At 47.5% G+C, this 15,225-nt stretch overlaps 1 protein-coding gene across 4 annotated transcripts in view; it reads right to left on the bottom strand.

Moving 5' to 3' along the window:
• myo9b (myosin IXb) overlaps nucleotides 1–6,127 on the bottom strand; it is a 58,495-nt gene extending 52,368 nt beyond the window's left edge. For all 4 annotated transcript variants that reach the window (XM_041842455.2, XM_041842454.2, XM_041842456.2 and 1 more), the window contains exons 1-2: nucleotides 5,845–6,127; nucleotides 4,439–5,314 (exon numbers count right to left, since the gene is read on the bottom strand). In XM_041842455.2, the coding sequence (XP_041698389.2) occupies nucleotides 4,439–5,245 (807 nt within the window). In that variant the 5' untranslated portion in view covers nucleotides 5,246–5,314; nucleotides 5,845–6,127. The remainder of the gene's footprint in view (nucleotides 1–4,438; nucleotides 5,315–5,844) is intronic.
• Between the last annotated feature and the right edge of the window lie 9,098 nt (nucleotides 6,128–15,225).

Genomic DNA, 15,225 nt, shown 5'->3' on the forward strand with positions numbered 1-15,225 from the left:
GCAAATCAGCTCCAAGTGACTTACATTTGGGAAATCTGTTCCAAAGTATTCCCACGCATTATAGAGAGATGTATGTGTCCGTATACAAGGTTTGAAATGACAGGGTTCTAAGTCCTCTAGCTTCACAATGAGATAGGGTGCAGGCCCGGCAGCAGGCTGTTAGCCAGCCTGTCAGCTTAGTGGAGTTTGCCCCTTAGCACAGTCAGTGTAGTCAGCTCAGTTTTCCCCATTGAGGCCGTGTCTGTGCCTCGATCTAGGTCGGGCAAAACTAAACATGGCGGTGTTAACCTTAGCAATCTCACTGGAATAAAGGCCTCCTCCATTCCTGTCATTATCAAATCAAATCAAATTGTATTGGCCACATGCGCCGAATACAACAGGTGCAGACATTACAGTGAAATGCTTACCAACAGTGCCCTTAACCAACAGTGCATTTATTTTTAATAAAAAAAGTCAAATAAAACAACAACAAAAAAGTGTTGAGAAAAAAAGAGCAGAAGTAAAATAAAATAACAGTAGGGAGGCTATATATAGAGGGGGGTACCGGTGCAGAGTCAATGTGCGGGGGCACCGGCTAGTTGAGGTAGTTGAAGTAATATGTACATGTGGGTAGAGTTAAAGTGACTATGCATAAATAATTAACAGAGTAGCAGCAGCGTAAAAAGATGGGGTGGGGGGGCAGTGCAAATAGTCGGGGTAGCCATGATTAGCTGTTCAGGAGTCTTATGGCTTGGGGGTAGAAGCTGTTGAGAAGTCTTTTGGACCTAGACTTGGCACTACGGTACCGCTTGCCGTGCGAAATAGATTATTGAAAGAGATTGTGATAATACCTCACATCTCAAAATAGGACTACTTAATGTTAGATCCCTCACTTCCTAGGCAGTCATAGTCAATGAACAAATCACTGATGATAAACTTTATGTGATTGGACTGAAACATGGTTTAAGCCTGATGAAATGACTGCGTTAAAATGATGCCTCTCTTCCTGGTTACACTAGTGACCATAACCCCTGCGCATCACGCAGGTGGATTGGTTGCTAACATTTATGGACAGCAAATGTCTATTATTTTTTTTTAAATACAGTGTTTTCATCTTTTGAGGTTCTAGTGATGAAATCTATGCAGCCTACTCAATAACTTTTTATAGCTAGCTACTGTTTACAGGCTTCCTGGGCCATATACAGCGTTCCTAACTGAGCTCCCTGAATTCCTATCGGAGTTTATAGTCATGCAGATCGCCTTTCCAGACTCTCTCCACCTACCCAAGGAGGTTAAAAATCTGTTAACCACCTAACCGAGGATCTGAACTTAACCTTGCGCAATATCCTAGATGCAGTCCCAGGCTTTTTTCAGTCTACTCGACCTGAGTGGGTTGAGTCACTGACGTGATCTTCCTGTGCAGTTTTGCACCCCCTCGGGCTTGTGCGGTGAGGGGGGGATCTTCATGGGCTATACTCTGCCTTTTTTCTCAGGGTAGTAGGTTGGTGGTCTGTTGATATCCCTCTGGTGGTGTGGGGGCTGTGCTTTGGCAAAGTGGGTGGGGTTATATCCTGCCTGGTTGGCCCTGTCCGGTGGTATCGTCGGATGGGGCCACAGTGTCCCCCGACCCCCCTGTCTCAGTCTCCAGTATCTATGCTGCAATAGTCTATGTGCCTGTGGCTAGGGTCAGTCTGCATACAGTTACCCAGTGTAATGCGATTATGGATAATGTAATGCAACTGGCTATTTAGACTCTGAGAGCAGAGACAAAAGGTACCAACTGTATACATTACAAACAGTACTGAGGTTACTATAGTAACTACCTAGTGTGCTTCTGACTTCCTGACAAAAAAATGTTCCCTGAAGGCGGAAAGGAATTAGTACACGTAATATAACTTCATACACGTCCTTTAATAAATAAGTAATTCTACTTTATATATTGGCTCCCCTTTATTCCTGAGCACCGTGAGAAGAAAACCATCAAGCTATGATGATGGACATGGTCAAAGTGAACCAAAATCAGGGATTGACTGTGTCATCTGCCTGTAGGCTATTTGCACTACCATCTCTGTAAGGTTACAGCAGGCGAACTGATATCAGATAGATAAGACAGTGGTGTGGTCAGTGGTGTGAGAGAGACACAGGTTAGTTTTACTGCATGTTCTGTTGTTGTTCACACTGTCCTCAGTTACACTACACCGGAGGGAAATCCACTTCACACAACCTACTAATTTACAACTATTTCCTGTTTCCTTCTCACGGAGCTTAATAGATACTCTGAAAAATACTCTAGCAAATAATCAGCTACCTTTCCTCTCCGGCAGCTATGCAAACCTCAGAGTCTGACATTGACTGCCAACAAAGGAGGAACGTAATGTAATGACAGACGGAGAGACTAGGAGAAAGAGAGAGAGAGAGAGATTAGAAGGAAACCTGTTGTTAAGGAAATAAACAGGAAAACCCCCAGAGAGAACCTTGTTGGACCTGTTCACGGAGATTAAACAATTAAAAATACTCTCTGAGTTACTGACTGACAAGGCCTGCAATGCACCTTGGGTAGGGGCGGGGTACGGTGGGACCCAGGCCTTTGCCTGTGCGGTAGGTATTTCCCACACCAGATGGAATGCAGCTTTGGCAGAGAATGTTTTGCTTCCCTGACAGCTGTATAGAAAACACAGTGCGTCCCAAATAGGCACCCTATTCCCTATATAGTGCACTACTTTTGGCCCCGTAGGACTCTGGTCAAAAGTAGTGCACTATATAGGGAATAGGGTGCCATTTGGGATGCAGCCATAGTGTTTGTCTTTTCATTGACACATCAAGCTGTAAATAAAGAAATCAGAGGCCACACTTTCAGGTGCAAATAGTAGTTCTCTGTTCATGTGTGTTTGTTTCTTACTTAGGTACAGTGCCTTCGGAAAGTATTCAGACCCCTTGACCTTTTCCACATTTTGTTAGGTGACAGCCTTATTCTAAAATTGATTAAATATTTTTTCCCCCCCTCATCAACCTACACACAATACCTCATAATGACAAAGCAAAAAGATTTTTGCAAATGTATTACAAATAAAAAACTGAAATATTCAGACCCTTTACTCAGTACTTTGTTGAAGCACCTTTGGCATCGATTACAGCCTTGAGTCTTCTTGGGTATGACGCTACAAGCTTGGCACACCTGTATTTGGGGAGTTTCTCCCATTCTTCTCTGCCTTTTGAAAAACTCCAAGCGGGCTGTCATGTGCCATTTACTGAGGAGTGGTTCCGTCTGGCTACTCTACCATAAAGGCCTGATTGGTGGAGTGCTGTAGAGATGGTTGTCCTTCTGGAAGGTTCTCCCATCTCCACAGAGGAACTCTAGAGCTCTGTCAGAGTGACCATCGGGTTCTTGGTCACCTCCCTGACCAAGGCCCTTCTCCCCTGATTACTTAGTTTGGCCGGGCAGCCAGCTCTAGGAACAGTCTTTGTGGTTCCAAATTTCTTCCATTTCAGAATGATGGAGGCCACTGTGTTCTTGGGGACCTTCAATGCTGCAGAAATGTTTTGGTACCCTTCCCCAGATCTGTGCCTCGACACAATCCTGTCTCGGAGCTCTACGGACAATTCCTAGACCCAATGGCTTGGTTTTTGCTCTGACATTCACTGTCAACTGTAGGACCTTATATAGACTGGTGTGTGCCTTTACAAATCATGTCCAATCAATTGAATTTACCACAGGTGGACTCCAATCAAGTTGTAGAAACATCTCAAGGATGATCAATGGAAACAATGCACTTGAGCTCAATTTCAAGTCTCATAGCAAAGGGTCTGAATACTTATGTAAATAAGGTATTTCTGTTTTTAAGTTTTAATACATTTTCAAAAATGTCTAACAACCTGTTTTCACTTTGTCATTATGGGTATTGTGCGTAGATTGCTGAGGATTTTGTATTTTTTTAATCCAATTTTTGAATAAGGCTGTAACGTAACAAAATTTGGAAAAAGTAAAGGGGTCTGAATACTTTCCGAAGGCAATGTATATGGCTTCCTGTCTGCTCTAGAGTTCCAGGAGGCACCAGCAGCACAACAGGAAGTGAGGCAAAGAGATTAAAGCAAAAAAAGTCCACATCATTTTTTTTTCTTTTCTTTAGTGCCATAGGCTATAGCGCGCTACTCCCCCGCGCATCGAGCAGATTAGCTGCTGGAGCATCAAAGGACAGTTGGAAAGAGGAGATGTAGAACGTTTAATAGACACACTAAGTTAGCAAAACAGCTGCATATAACCATTAGTAAACACACCCGCTACTAGGTAAGAATTATCTACATGAAAATAAAGCAAAACATTATATTTTTTAAAAATCCTTAAAATGAATGTAGGCTAGGCCTATTTAAAAACGGTTTTGACGGTTATTTTATTGTCATAATGGTCTTCATCCATCACCGTCAGTTACACGCACCCCCCGCACCTTCTCTATCCCCTTACCTCCAGGACAGGCCCAGCTCCTAAGATGGTCCTCTCCGCCACGCTGCTGTAGCCCTTCTGGCTCAACGCCGTCAGACAGTGAACCAGGAAGTTGGTGCTCTGGGACTTTCCTGATCCGCTCTCCCCTGATATCACCACACACTGGTTCTCCTGCTTCTTCAGCATGGTGCGGTACGCCACGTCCGCCACCGCAAAGATGTGAGGGCTCAGTTTTCCCAGCGGCTGGTTGTTGTACATTTTGACATACTTAGGGTTATAGATGGGTAGGAACTTGAAGGGGTTAATGGCGACCAGGATGCCGCTGGCGTACGTGTAGATGTTGTGTTTGTAGAAGCGCTGGCGCAATGTGGCCAGGATAGTGTCCTCGGTCAGGGTGGAGAGGCTGCACAGGTCGTCATATTCCTCCAGTGAAGGTACCTCACTACTGCCTGTCCCTGACCCCAGATCCCCTCCACCTCCTTGGAGGATGAAGTAGTACCCCTCCTCCTGGGGATGCTGGTTCCGGGCCCCTGGGGGCCACAGCAACACCCTCTCCACGGGCATCTCAGAGTCCCCTAGCCTCCTCTCAGCCCCTCCATCCTGCCTGACCTCCAGGAGGGCGTAGTGCCGGGTCATGTCCAGGCCCAGCGTGGCCCCTGCGTTCTGGATAACCGTAGCGGCCGTGGCCCCTGGGCTGACCTGGAGGATACAACATGCTGCTATTTCCTGGGACAGGCGCGGGTAGATCTGAAGGACGACGGCCTGCCATTGCTGTAATTGATCTACGTCCATGCTGGCTGTTCTCGCCACACCATCAGACACACTCATCCTGCTGGCTGACACACACAGGGCTTCTCCAGTCACTGGCACTGCCCTCCTCCAATCAGTATGCAACCACTGGGCAGGAGAGAGTGAGAAAGAGACGAATGAGGGGGAAAGAGAGAGAGAGAGATAAACATTACAGTGCAAGTGTCATTAGACTTCCTACAATCGTAGCTTTTACAAAACAGAAAATAATGGTTTATCAGAACTTAAAAGGGGCATGTGAATATTACTTTTTATTCTATTTACATATACATATTTATGCTACACATTTTCTAACTCTATTCAGGCTTTTATAAAGGTGCAGAGATTTAATAGGATACTGTATCTAGAGAAAGAAAGGAAGGGGTGACCCTCCATTACAAATTAACCCAGTTTCCAAGAGAAGGGAGTGCATACTTATCGCGAATCAGCCTGTAAAAACAGGTCAGAAATACATGTTTCTACTTGTTTCACGTCCACAATACAATAGACTAAAGTATTCTCACAGAGCTCACAACTTTCACACGATTTCCCTAATCCCCAGCCTACATAATATTTCAACCAGTGACAAGCAGATTCAACACCTGTGATAACATAAATACTAATCAAATGTTATTCCTCACCTGGCATTACGGTCCCAGTCATTTCAATGCTCTATGGCTGTGTAGTCAAGAACAAGGAAGCCTTCTTTTCCAGCAGTCTTCCAAAACAAGTTCATAAAAAACAAATATTCACATGCGCAACTGAAAAGTTTAAAATAAAATATGAAATATGAAAATAAAAGCAACAATAATTTAGAGTTGGTTGGCAGCGACTCGACGCTTGAGATTTACTGCAATTTGAATGGTCATCGAAAATCTTCTTGATAAATTGTTCTCGTCCTCGTCGAATTATAACTTCCTTTAACTTCTGTCCACACGCTCTCTATTATGGAGGCGTTCTGCCGCTTTCACGACAACTCCGAAATTTGAAAAGTCCGAGTTTTTTTGTGAAGATTTAGCTACCTATTGGTTGATTCTATAAACGCATGTTATGCAATTCAACGTAATTTACATGATAAATGCATTAGCGTAATATTTTTTTATACAACACAAATGGCTACTGTGCAACTCGCTATTCAGGTAGGATGCAATTTTTTTATTGTATGTATTTTCGTATTCATAATCATTTGTTTTATCCTTATTATTTATCCTTATTATTTTTGTATATATATTATTATTATTACTATTTATTAATCTAAACCAGTTCTTTAAATATGCAAAACGTGTTTTATTTAATTCTGTTGAGAAATTTTAGTTGTCTAAAGAAGTTTGATCTGTCTTTTTAACAGTGTGCTCCGTATTTACTTTTGATTAGGTTATAAGTAGGCCTTTTGTCAAATAAATATAATTAGTCTATTGCTGTCATTTGTTGGGTGTGGTAGGCACTAGCCTTTCTTGGTAATTGCTGCAATACAGTGCATTCGGAAAGTATTCAGATCCCTTCCCTTTTTCGAAATTTTGTTACATTACAGCCTTATTCTAAAATGGATTAAAATATAAATCCTTATAAATCTACAAACAATACCCCATAATCACAAAGCGAAAACAGGTTTTTAGAAATGTTTGCAAATGTATTAAAAATAAAAACGGAAATACCTTATTTACATAAGTATTCAGACCCTTTAGGATGAGACTCGAAATTGAGCTCAGGTGCATCCTGTTTCCATTGATCATCCTTGAGATGTTTCTACAACTTGATTGGAGTCCACCTGTGGTAAATTCTATTGATTGGACATGATTTGGAAAGGCACACATCTGTCTATATAAGGTCCCACAGCTGACAGTGCATGTCAGAGCAAAAACCAAGCCAAGAGGTCGAAATAATTTTCCATAGAGCTCCGAGACAGGATTGTGTCGAGACACAGTATTGAGACCCCTTGAATTCCACATTTTGTTATGTACAGCCTTATTCTAAAATGGATTGCCCTTAGCAATCTACACACAATACCCCATAATGACAAAGCAAAAACAGGTTTTTAGACATTTTTGCACATTTATTAAAAATAAAAACCTGATATATCACATTTACATAAGTATTCAGACCCTTTACTCAGTACTTTGTTGAAGCACCTTTGGCAGCGATTACAGCCTCAAGTCTTCTTGGGTATGACGCTACAAGCTTGGCACATCTGTATTTGGGGAGTTTCTCCCATTCTTCTCTGCAGATCCTCTCAAGCTCTTTCAGGTTGGATGGGGAGCGTCGCTGCACAGTTATTTTCAGATCTCTCCAGAGATGTTCGATCGGGTTCAAATCCGGGCTCTGGCTTGGCCACTCAAGGACATTCAGAGACTTGTCCCGAAGCCACTCCTGTGTTGTCTTGGCTGTGTGTTTAGGGTCGTTGTCCTGTTGGAAGGTGAACCTTCGCCCCAGTCTGAGGTCCTGAGTGCTCTGGAGCAGGTTTTCATCAAGGATCTCTCTGTACTTTGCTCCGTTCAGCTTTCCCTCGATCCTGACTAGTCTCCCAGTCCCTTCCGCTGAAAAACATCCCCACAGCATGATGCTGCCAGCACCATGCTTCACTGTAGGGATGGTGCCAGGTTTCCTCCAGACGTGACGCTTGGCATTCAGGCCAAAGAGTTCAATCTTGGTTTCATCAGACCAGAGAATCTTTTTTATCATGGTCTGAGAGTCCATTAGGTGCCTTTTGGCAAACTCCAAGCGGGCTGTAAATAAGGTGTTGTGGAAATTCTTACACAGGGACACTCGAAGTCAATCTTAAATGAATCATTGTTTATTGTCAGCAAGCTGGAGAGGTCACAGTCAAACTTAGATGCATAAAGTACCGGTCTGAAGTGAACTCTAATGGGGCAGTCCCGTTAGTTCCCTTATATACTGACAAGTTATAATATAATAATATAATATGCCATTTAGCAGACGCTTTTATCCAAAGCAACTTACAGTCATGTGTGCATAAATTTTTACGTATGGGTGGTCCCGGGGATCGAACCCACTACCCTGGTGTTACAAGCGCCATGCTCTACCAATTGAGCTACAGAGTTATATTTTCATGATTTAGCTTATTCATCATTCATAATTAATGTTAGCTTCATTCATGTGACCAACCAATTCTGGGTCATGCATGTGACAGACCAATACTTCACGAGGCTTCTTCTCTCTAAGCTGAGACCTTGAAACTGAGATACACTACCGGTCAAAAGTTTTAGAACACCTACTCATTTTCTTTATTTTTACTATTTTCTACATTGTAGAATAATAGTGAATATATCACAATTATGAAATAACACATATGGAATAATGTAGTAACCAAAAAAGTGTTAAAAAAATAAAAAAAACATTTTATATTTGAGATTCTTAAAATAGCCACCCTTTGCCTTGATGACAGCTTTGCACACTCTTGGCATTCTCTCAACCAGCTTTACCTGGAATGCTTTTCCAACAGTCTGTCACGGTTTCGGCCGAGGCTGCTCCTCCTCCTGGTTCGGGCAGGCTTCGGCGGTCGTCGTCCCCGGAGTACTAGCTGCCACCGATCTATGTTTCATGTTCGTTTGGTTTTGTCTTGATGTTGTACACCTGTGTCTTGTTAGTCCTCGTTAGTGTCCTATTTAGTTCTCGTTGTGTGTGTTTGTCTTTGTGTGTGATTGCTCTTCTGTTTTGTGTTGGAGCTACGTACTTCCCTCCAGTGTTTTGGAGAGGTTTTTCGCACATGTTAGTGCGCCGTTTGTTTGACGCCTGTGTGCGCCGTTATTTAGCCTTCGAGCTTATTGTGCTTATTTTCTACGTGAATATTGCACTAAAGTCTTTTGGACTGAGCTTCTGCGTCCTGCGCTTGATTCATGCACCACACCCACCTTCAGCACCCCTTGACAGAATCACACACCAAAATGGAATCAGCAGGATCTGCAGTTACGCCTGAGTCGCTCGAGGAGCATGTTCGCAGCCAAGATGACCAGATACGACAACTGGGGACCGCTCTACAGGACGTCATCAACACCCTGCACCGATGGGAGGCCAGCGGGGTACCCACACCTCCACCTACCCTGCCAACCCCATCGGCCGGTCCACCAGTCCCAGGTCCGGAACCCAGGGGGATTCGGCTCTCGCTCCCGAGGGCGTATGACGGAACAGCTGCCGGGTGTCAGGGGTTCCTCCTGCAGGTGGAGCTCTACCTGGCCACTGTACACCCGGTGCCCTCGGGACACAAGAGCGTTTCCGCCTCATCTCCTGTCTCACGGGCAAGGTGTTGGAGTGGGCTAACGCCGAGTGGAGGAAGATGGACGCCAACACCATCTCCTACGCCGAGTTCTCCCGCCGCTTCAAGGCCGTGTTCGACCATCCACCTGAGGGCAAAGCGAGCGGGGGAGCGTCTAGTCCACCTGAGACAGGGGGAGGAGGAGCGCACAGGCGTTTGCTCTAGAGTTCCGGACTCTAGCGGCGGACGCAGGGTGGAATGAACGGGCCCTCATCGACCATTTTCGATGTAGCCTACGGGAGGACGTTCAACGTGAGTTGGCCTGCAGGGATACCCATCTCACCTTCGACCAGTTGGTCGATATGTCCATCTGTCTGGACACCCTGCTGGCCACCCGTGGACGTCCCGAGGGGGGTCCGTCCATTCCGCCTCCGGCACCTCCGAGCCGAGCCCTATGGAGCTCGGGGGTGCCGGGCGCTAGAGAAAGGAGGAGGAGGAGCCCGAGGGGGCCTGTCTCCTGCACCAAGTGCGGTCGTGGAGGGCACACTGCGGCCAGGTGCTGGGGAGGGTTCTCCGGGGAGAAGACAACAGGCCACGCACTGGGGGGGCCTCCCAGGTGAGTAGACGTCCCACTTACCCAGAGCTTTCTGTTGCGCACTTTTGTATACCTGTGTGTTTTCCACAGGTTGCACCTCATTCCCAGCATAAGGCGCTAGTAGATTCAGGTGCAGCTGGGAATTTTGTTGATCGGAAGTTTTGTTTAGATTCAGGGATCCCTCTCCTACCCGTTGACAAACCTTTTCCCGTTCATGCCTTAGATAGCCGCCCGTTGGGATCGGGGTTGATTAGGGAGATCACAGCACCACTTAGGATGTGTGCGCAGGGGGGTCATGAAGAGACTATACAGCTGTATCTGATCGACTCTCCTGCGTACCCAGTGGTGCTGGGAATTCCCTGGTTAAGCACCCATAACCCTGCTATTTCGTGGCAACAGAGGGCTCTCGATGGGTGGTATGCTCAGTGCGAGGGGCGATGTCTGGGTGTTTCCGTGGGGGCGACTTCGGTGGAAAGTCCAAACCAAGTGCCCGCACTGCACATTCCGCCTGAATATGGGGATTTAGCTCTCGTGTTTAGTAAAACTAGGGCGACGCAGTTGCCTCCTCATAGACAGGGGGATTGTGCGATTGATCTCCAGGCAGGAGCAGCGCTCCCCACGGAGCCACGTGTATCCTTTGTCTCAAGAGGAGAGAAAAGCTATGGAGACTTACATAGCCGAATCTTTGAGACAAGGATACATTCGGCCCTCCACTTCTCCGCCTCCTCAAGCTTCTTTTTGTGAAGAAGAAAGATGGAGGGTTGCGCCCGTGCATTGATTACCGTGGTCTCAATCAGATTACTGTGAAATACAGTTATCCACTCCCTCTGATTGCGACCACGACAGAGTCGTTGCATGGAGCGCGGTTTTTCACAAAATTGGATCTCAGGAGCGCGTATAACTTGGTGCGCATTAGGGAGGGCGACGAATGGAAGACAGCGTTTAGTACCACGTCAGGTCATTTCGAATATCTCGTCATGCCATATGGGTTGATGAATGCTCCATCAGTCTTCCAATCCTTCGTAGATGACATTTTCCGGGATATGCAGGGACAAGGGGTGGTCGTGTACATTGATGACATTCTGGTGTACTCGTCTACCCGAGCCGAGCATATAACCCTGGTGCGTCATGTATTGAGGAGGCTGTTGGAGCACGACCTATATGTCAAGGCAGAGAAATGTCTGTTTTTCCAGGAGTCGGTCTCCTTTTTGGGTTATCGGTTGTCCGCGTCAGGGGTGAGAATGGAGGTGGATCGTGTGTCCGCTGTGCGTAATTGGCAAACTCCAACCACTGTAAAAGAGGTGCAGCAGTTCTTGGGCTTTGCGAATTACTACCGGAGGTTTATCCGGGGTTTTGGACAGGTGGCAGCTCCCATCACGTCCCTTCTGAAAGGGGGTCCGGTGCGCCTGCAGTGGTCAGCTGATGCGGACAGGGCCTTTAGGAGACTGAAGTCCTGTTTATGTCGGCTCCGGTGCTGGCGCATCCGGATCCCGCATTACCCTTTCAGGTTGAGGTAGACGCGTCTGAGGCTGGTATAGGGGCCGTTCTCTCTCAACGGTCCGGCACGCCACCTAAACTCCGCCCCTGTGATTTTTACTCAAAAAAGCTCAGCCCGGCGGAGCGTAACTATGACGTTGGGGACAGGGAGCTGTTAGCTGTAGTTCAAGCCCTTAAGGTGTGGAGGCATTGGCTTGAGGGGGCTCAACACCCTTTCCTCATTTTGACTGACCATCGGAACCTGGAGTACATCCGGGCAGCGAGGAGACTGAACCCTCGCCAGGCTCGATGGAGTATGTTTCTCACCAGGTTCGTATTTAAAATCACGTACATCCCTGGGTCCCAGAATGGTAAGGCAGATGCGCTGTCCCGGCGGTATGACACGGAGGAGAGGTCCGTTGAGCCTACTCCCATACTACCGGAGTCTTGCCTTGTGGCACCGGTGGTGTGGGAGGTCGATGCCGAAATCGAGCGGCGTTGCGTGCCCGACCCCAGCCCTCCACAGTGTCCTGAGGGTCGGAAGTACGTTCCGCTCGAGATTCGGGATCGACTCATTTACTGGGCTCACACGTCACCCTCCTCTGGACATCCGGGTATTGGCCGGACAGTGCATTGCCTTAGCACTAAATACTGGTGGCCCACTTTGGCTAGGGATGTGAGGGTTTATGTCTCCTCCTGCTCGGTGTGCGCCCAGTGTAAGGCGCCCCGACATCTGCCCAGGGGTAAGTTACAACCCCCTGCCCGTTCCACAACGACCATGGTCCCACCTCTCGGTGGATTTTGTGACAGACCTTCCCCTCTCTCAGGGGAATACCACCATCCTGGTCGTTGTGGACCGGTTCTCTAAGGCCTGTCGTCTTCTCCCTATGTCGGGTCTTCCTACTGCCCTACAGACCGCTGAGGCCCTATTTACCCACGTCTTCCGGCATTACGGGGTACCCGAGGATATAGTGTCTGATCGAGGCCCCCAGTTTACCTCCCGTGTTTGGAGAGCGTTCATGGAGTGGTTGGGGGTCTCGGTTAGCCTTACCTCAGGGTACCACCCGGAAAGTAACGGGCAGGTAGAACGTGTCAACCAGGATGTGGGTAGGTTTCTGAGGTCGTATTGCCAGGGCCGGCCGGAGGAGTGGGCACGGTACATTCCCTGGGCCGGGATGGCCCAGAACTCTCTCCGCCACTCCTCTACCAACCTAACCCCCTTCCAATGTGTGTTAGGTTACCAGCCGGTTCTGGCACCTTGGCAGCAGAGCCAGATCGAGGCCCCTGCGGTGGATGATTGGATGAGGCGCTCGGAAGAGACGTGGAACGCTGCCCACGTCCACCTGCAGCGGGCCGTCCTTCGTCACAAGGCGAGCGCCGATCTCCACCGCAGTGAGGGGCCGGTGTACGCACCCGGAGATCGAGTCTGGCTCTCTACCAGAAACCTGCCCCTCCGCCTGCCCTGCCGGAAGCTGGGTCGGCGGTTTGTGGGGCCCTTTAAAGTCCTGAGAAGATTGAACGAGGTGTGTTATAGGTTACATCTACCTGTTGAGTATAAGAATATTAACACCTCGTTCCATGTGTCTCTTCTCAGGCCGGTGGTAGCTGGTCCACTCCAGGACAATGAGATAGGGGAGACTCCTCCGCCCCCACTGGACATCGAGGGGGCTCCGGCGTACACTGTTCGGTCCATCTTGGACTCAAGACGCCGGATGGGGGGTCTCCAGTATCTCGTGGAGTGGGAGGGGTACGGCCGGGAGGAGCGGTGCTGGGTGCCGCGGAGGGACATCCTAGACCCATCTCTCCTGTCGGAGTTCCACCGGGACCATCCCGCGCGCCCTGCTCCGCGTCCTCCTGGTCGTCCCCGAGGCCGGGGTCGGCGCACGGCTGGAGCCGCACGTCAAGGGGGGGGTACTGTCACGGTTTCGGCCGAGGCTGCTCCTCCTCCTGGTTCGGGCAGGCTTCGGCGGTCGTCGTCCCCGGAGTACTAGCTGCCACCGATCTATGTTTCATGTTCGTTTGGTTTTGTCTTGATGTTGTACACCTGTGTCTTGTTAGTCCTCGTTAGTGTCCTATTTAGTTCTCGTTGTGTATGTTTGTCTTTGTGTGTGATTGCTCTTCTGTTTTGTGTTGGAGCTACGTACTTCCCTCCAGTGTTTTGGAGAGGTTTTTCGCACATGTTAGTGCGCCGTTTGTTTGACGCCTGTGTGCGCCGTTATTTCGCCTTCGGGCTTATTGTGCTTATTTTCTACGTGAATATTGCACTAAAGTCTTTTGGACTGAGCTTCTGCGTCCTGCGCTTTCATGCACCACACCCACCTTCAGCACCCCTTGACACAGTCTTGAAGGAGTTCCCACACATGCTGAGCACTTGTTGGCTGCTTTTCCTTTACTCTGCGGTCCAACTCATCCCACACCATCTCAATTTGGTTGAGGTCGGAGGATTGTGGAGGCCAGGTCATCTGATGCAGCACTCCATCATTCTCCTTCTTGGTAAAATAGCCCTTACACAGCCTGGAGGTGTGTTTTGGGTCATTGTCCTGTTGAAAAACAAATGATAGTCCCACTAAGCCCAAACCAGATGGGATGGAGTATAAAAAGACCCCAGACAATAAATCAAACATATTAACCACAAAACAACAACAGACCAATACCACACAAGGCTTCGTCTCTCTAAGCTGAGACCTTGAAACGGAGATATCCCTTTCTCTAAACAAGGTACTGGGTGTACTGCCAAATTGCAGACACTGATAGTGAGGATTCGTTCAATCAGTCACTTGCATGAACACAGAAATTGGTTAATAGAAAAGCACAAACAGAACGCAGAAATTGGTTTATAGAAAAGCACAAACTGTCACGATCGTTCATGAACGAGAAGGACCAAGGCGCAGCGTGATATGCATTCATATTTATTTACGTACTGAACACACGACAAAACAACAACCGAAACGTGAAGTCCAAGGTAGACAAATAACATACCTCACACGGAACAAGATCCCACAACTAACAGGTGCCAAAAGGGCTGCCTAAGTATGGTCCCCAATCAGAGACAACGAGCGACAACTGCCTCTGATTGGGAACCACACAGGCCAACATAGATCTAGACATACTAGAATCTTACAGACAATCAACATAGCCAAACACAACACAGAAAATACACACCCTGACTCAACAAATACAAGTCCCTTGAGTCAGGGCGTGACACAAACAGAACACAGAAATTGGTTAATAGAAAAGCACAAACGTGGAGGGCCACTAGGGGTGCAGTGTGCTGCTGATGTGTTTTCCGTTTGCTCCCGCAGTATTCTTAAAGTTTATGTGAATTTTCCAGCAAAACCATATTTATTTTCAGATATTAGTTTGGTGATCCCTTTCTGTAATAGTCAAGACTACTTTGCTTTCAATTGTCAGCATGTCAATGAAAACATAAGGCCAAAAAACACGACTTTGAGAAAACCCGGCCTACAAGACCCGAGGGCCTGGAGACTTGCACTCTCGAACATTCTCGAGGCCATCAAGCTACTACGCTCTGAGATCATTTAAATGAAAACGGAGGTAGTTGCTACGGTTGAGGCCCGAATACAAGAGGTTTTGGATGCTTTAAAAGCGAATCTAACTAACCTGCGGAACGAGACGGTGCCAGCTATCACATCACTCAAAACAACAACAGAGTTGCACACCATGACGATTGCAGCGCTGGAGACCTCCGCTACCAGTATCTCCGACCTGACTACCTCTCTG

The sequence above is a fragment of the Coregonus clupeaformis genome, chromosome 21 (assembly GCF_020615455.1).
Source record: "Coregonus clupeaformis isolate EN_2021a chromosome 21, ASM2061545v1, whole genome shotgun sequence".
NCBI classification, from domain to species: Eukaryota; Metazoa; Chordata; class Actinopteri; order Salmoniformes; family Salmonidae; genus Coregonus; species Coregonus clupeaformis.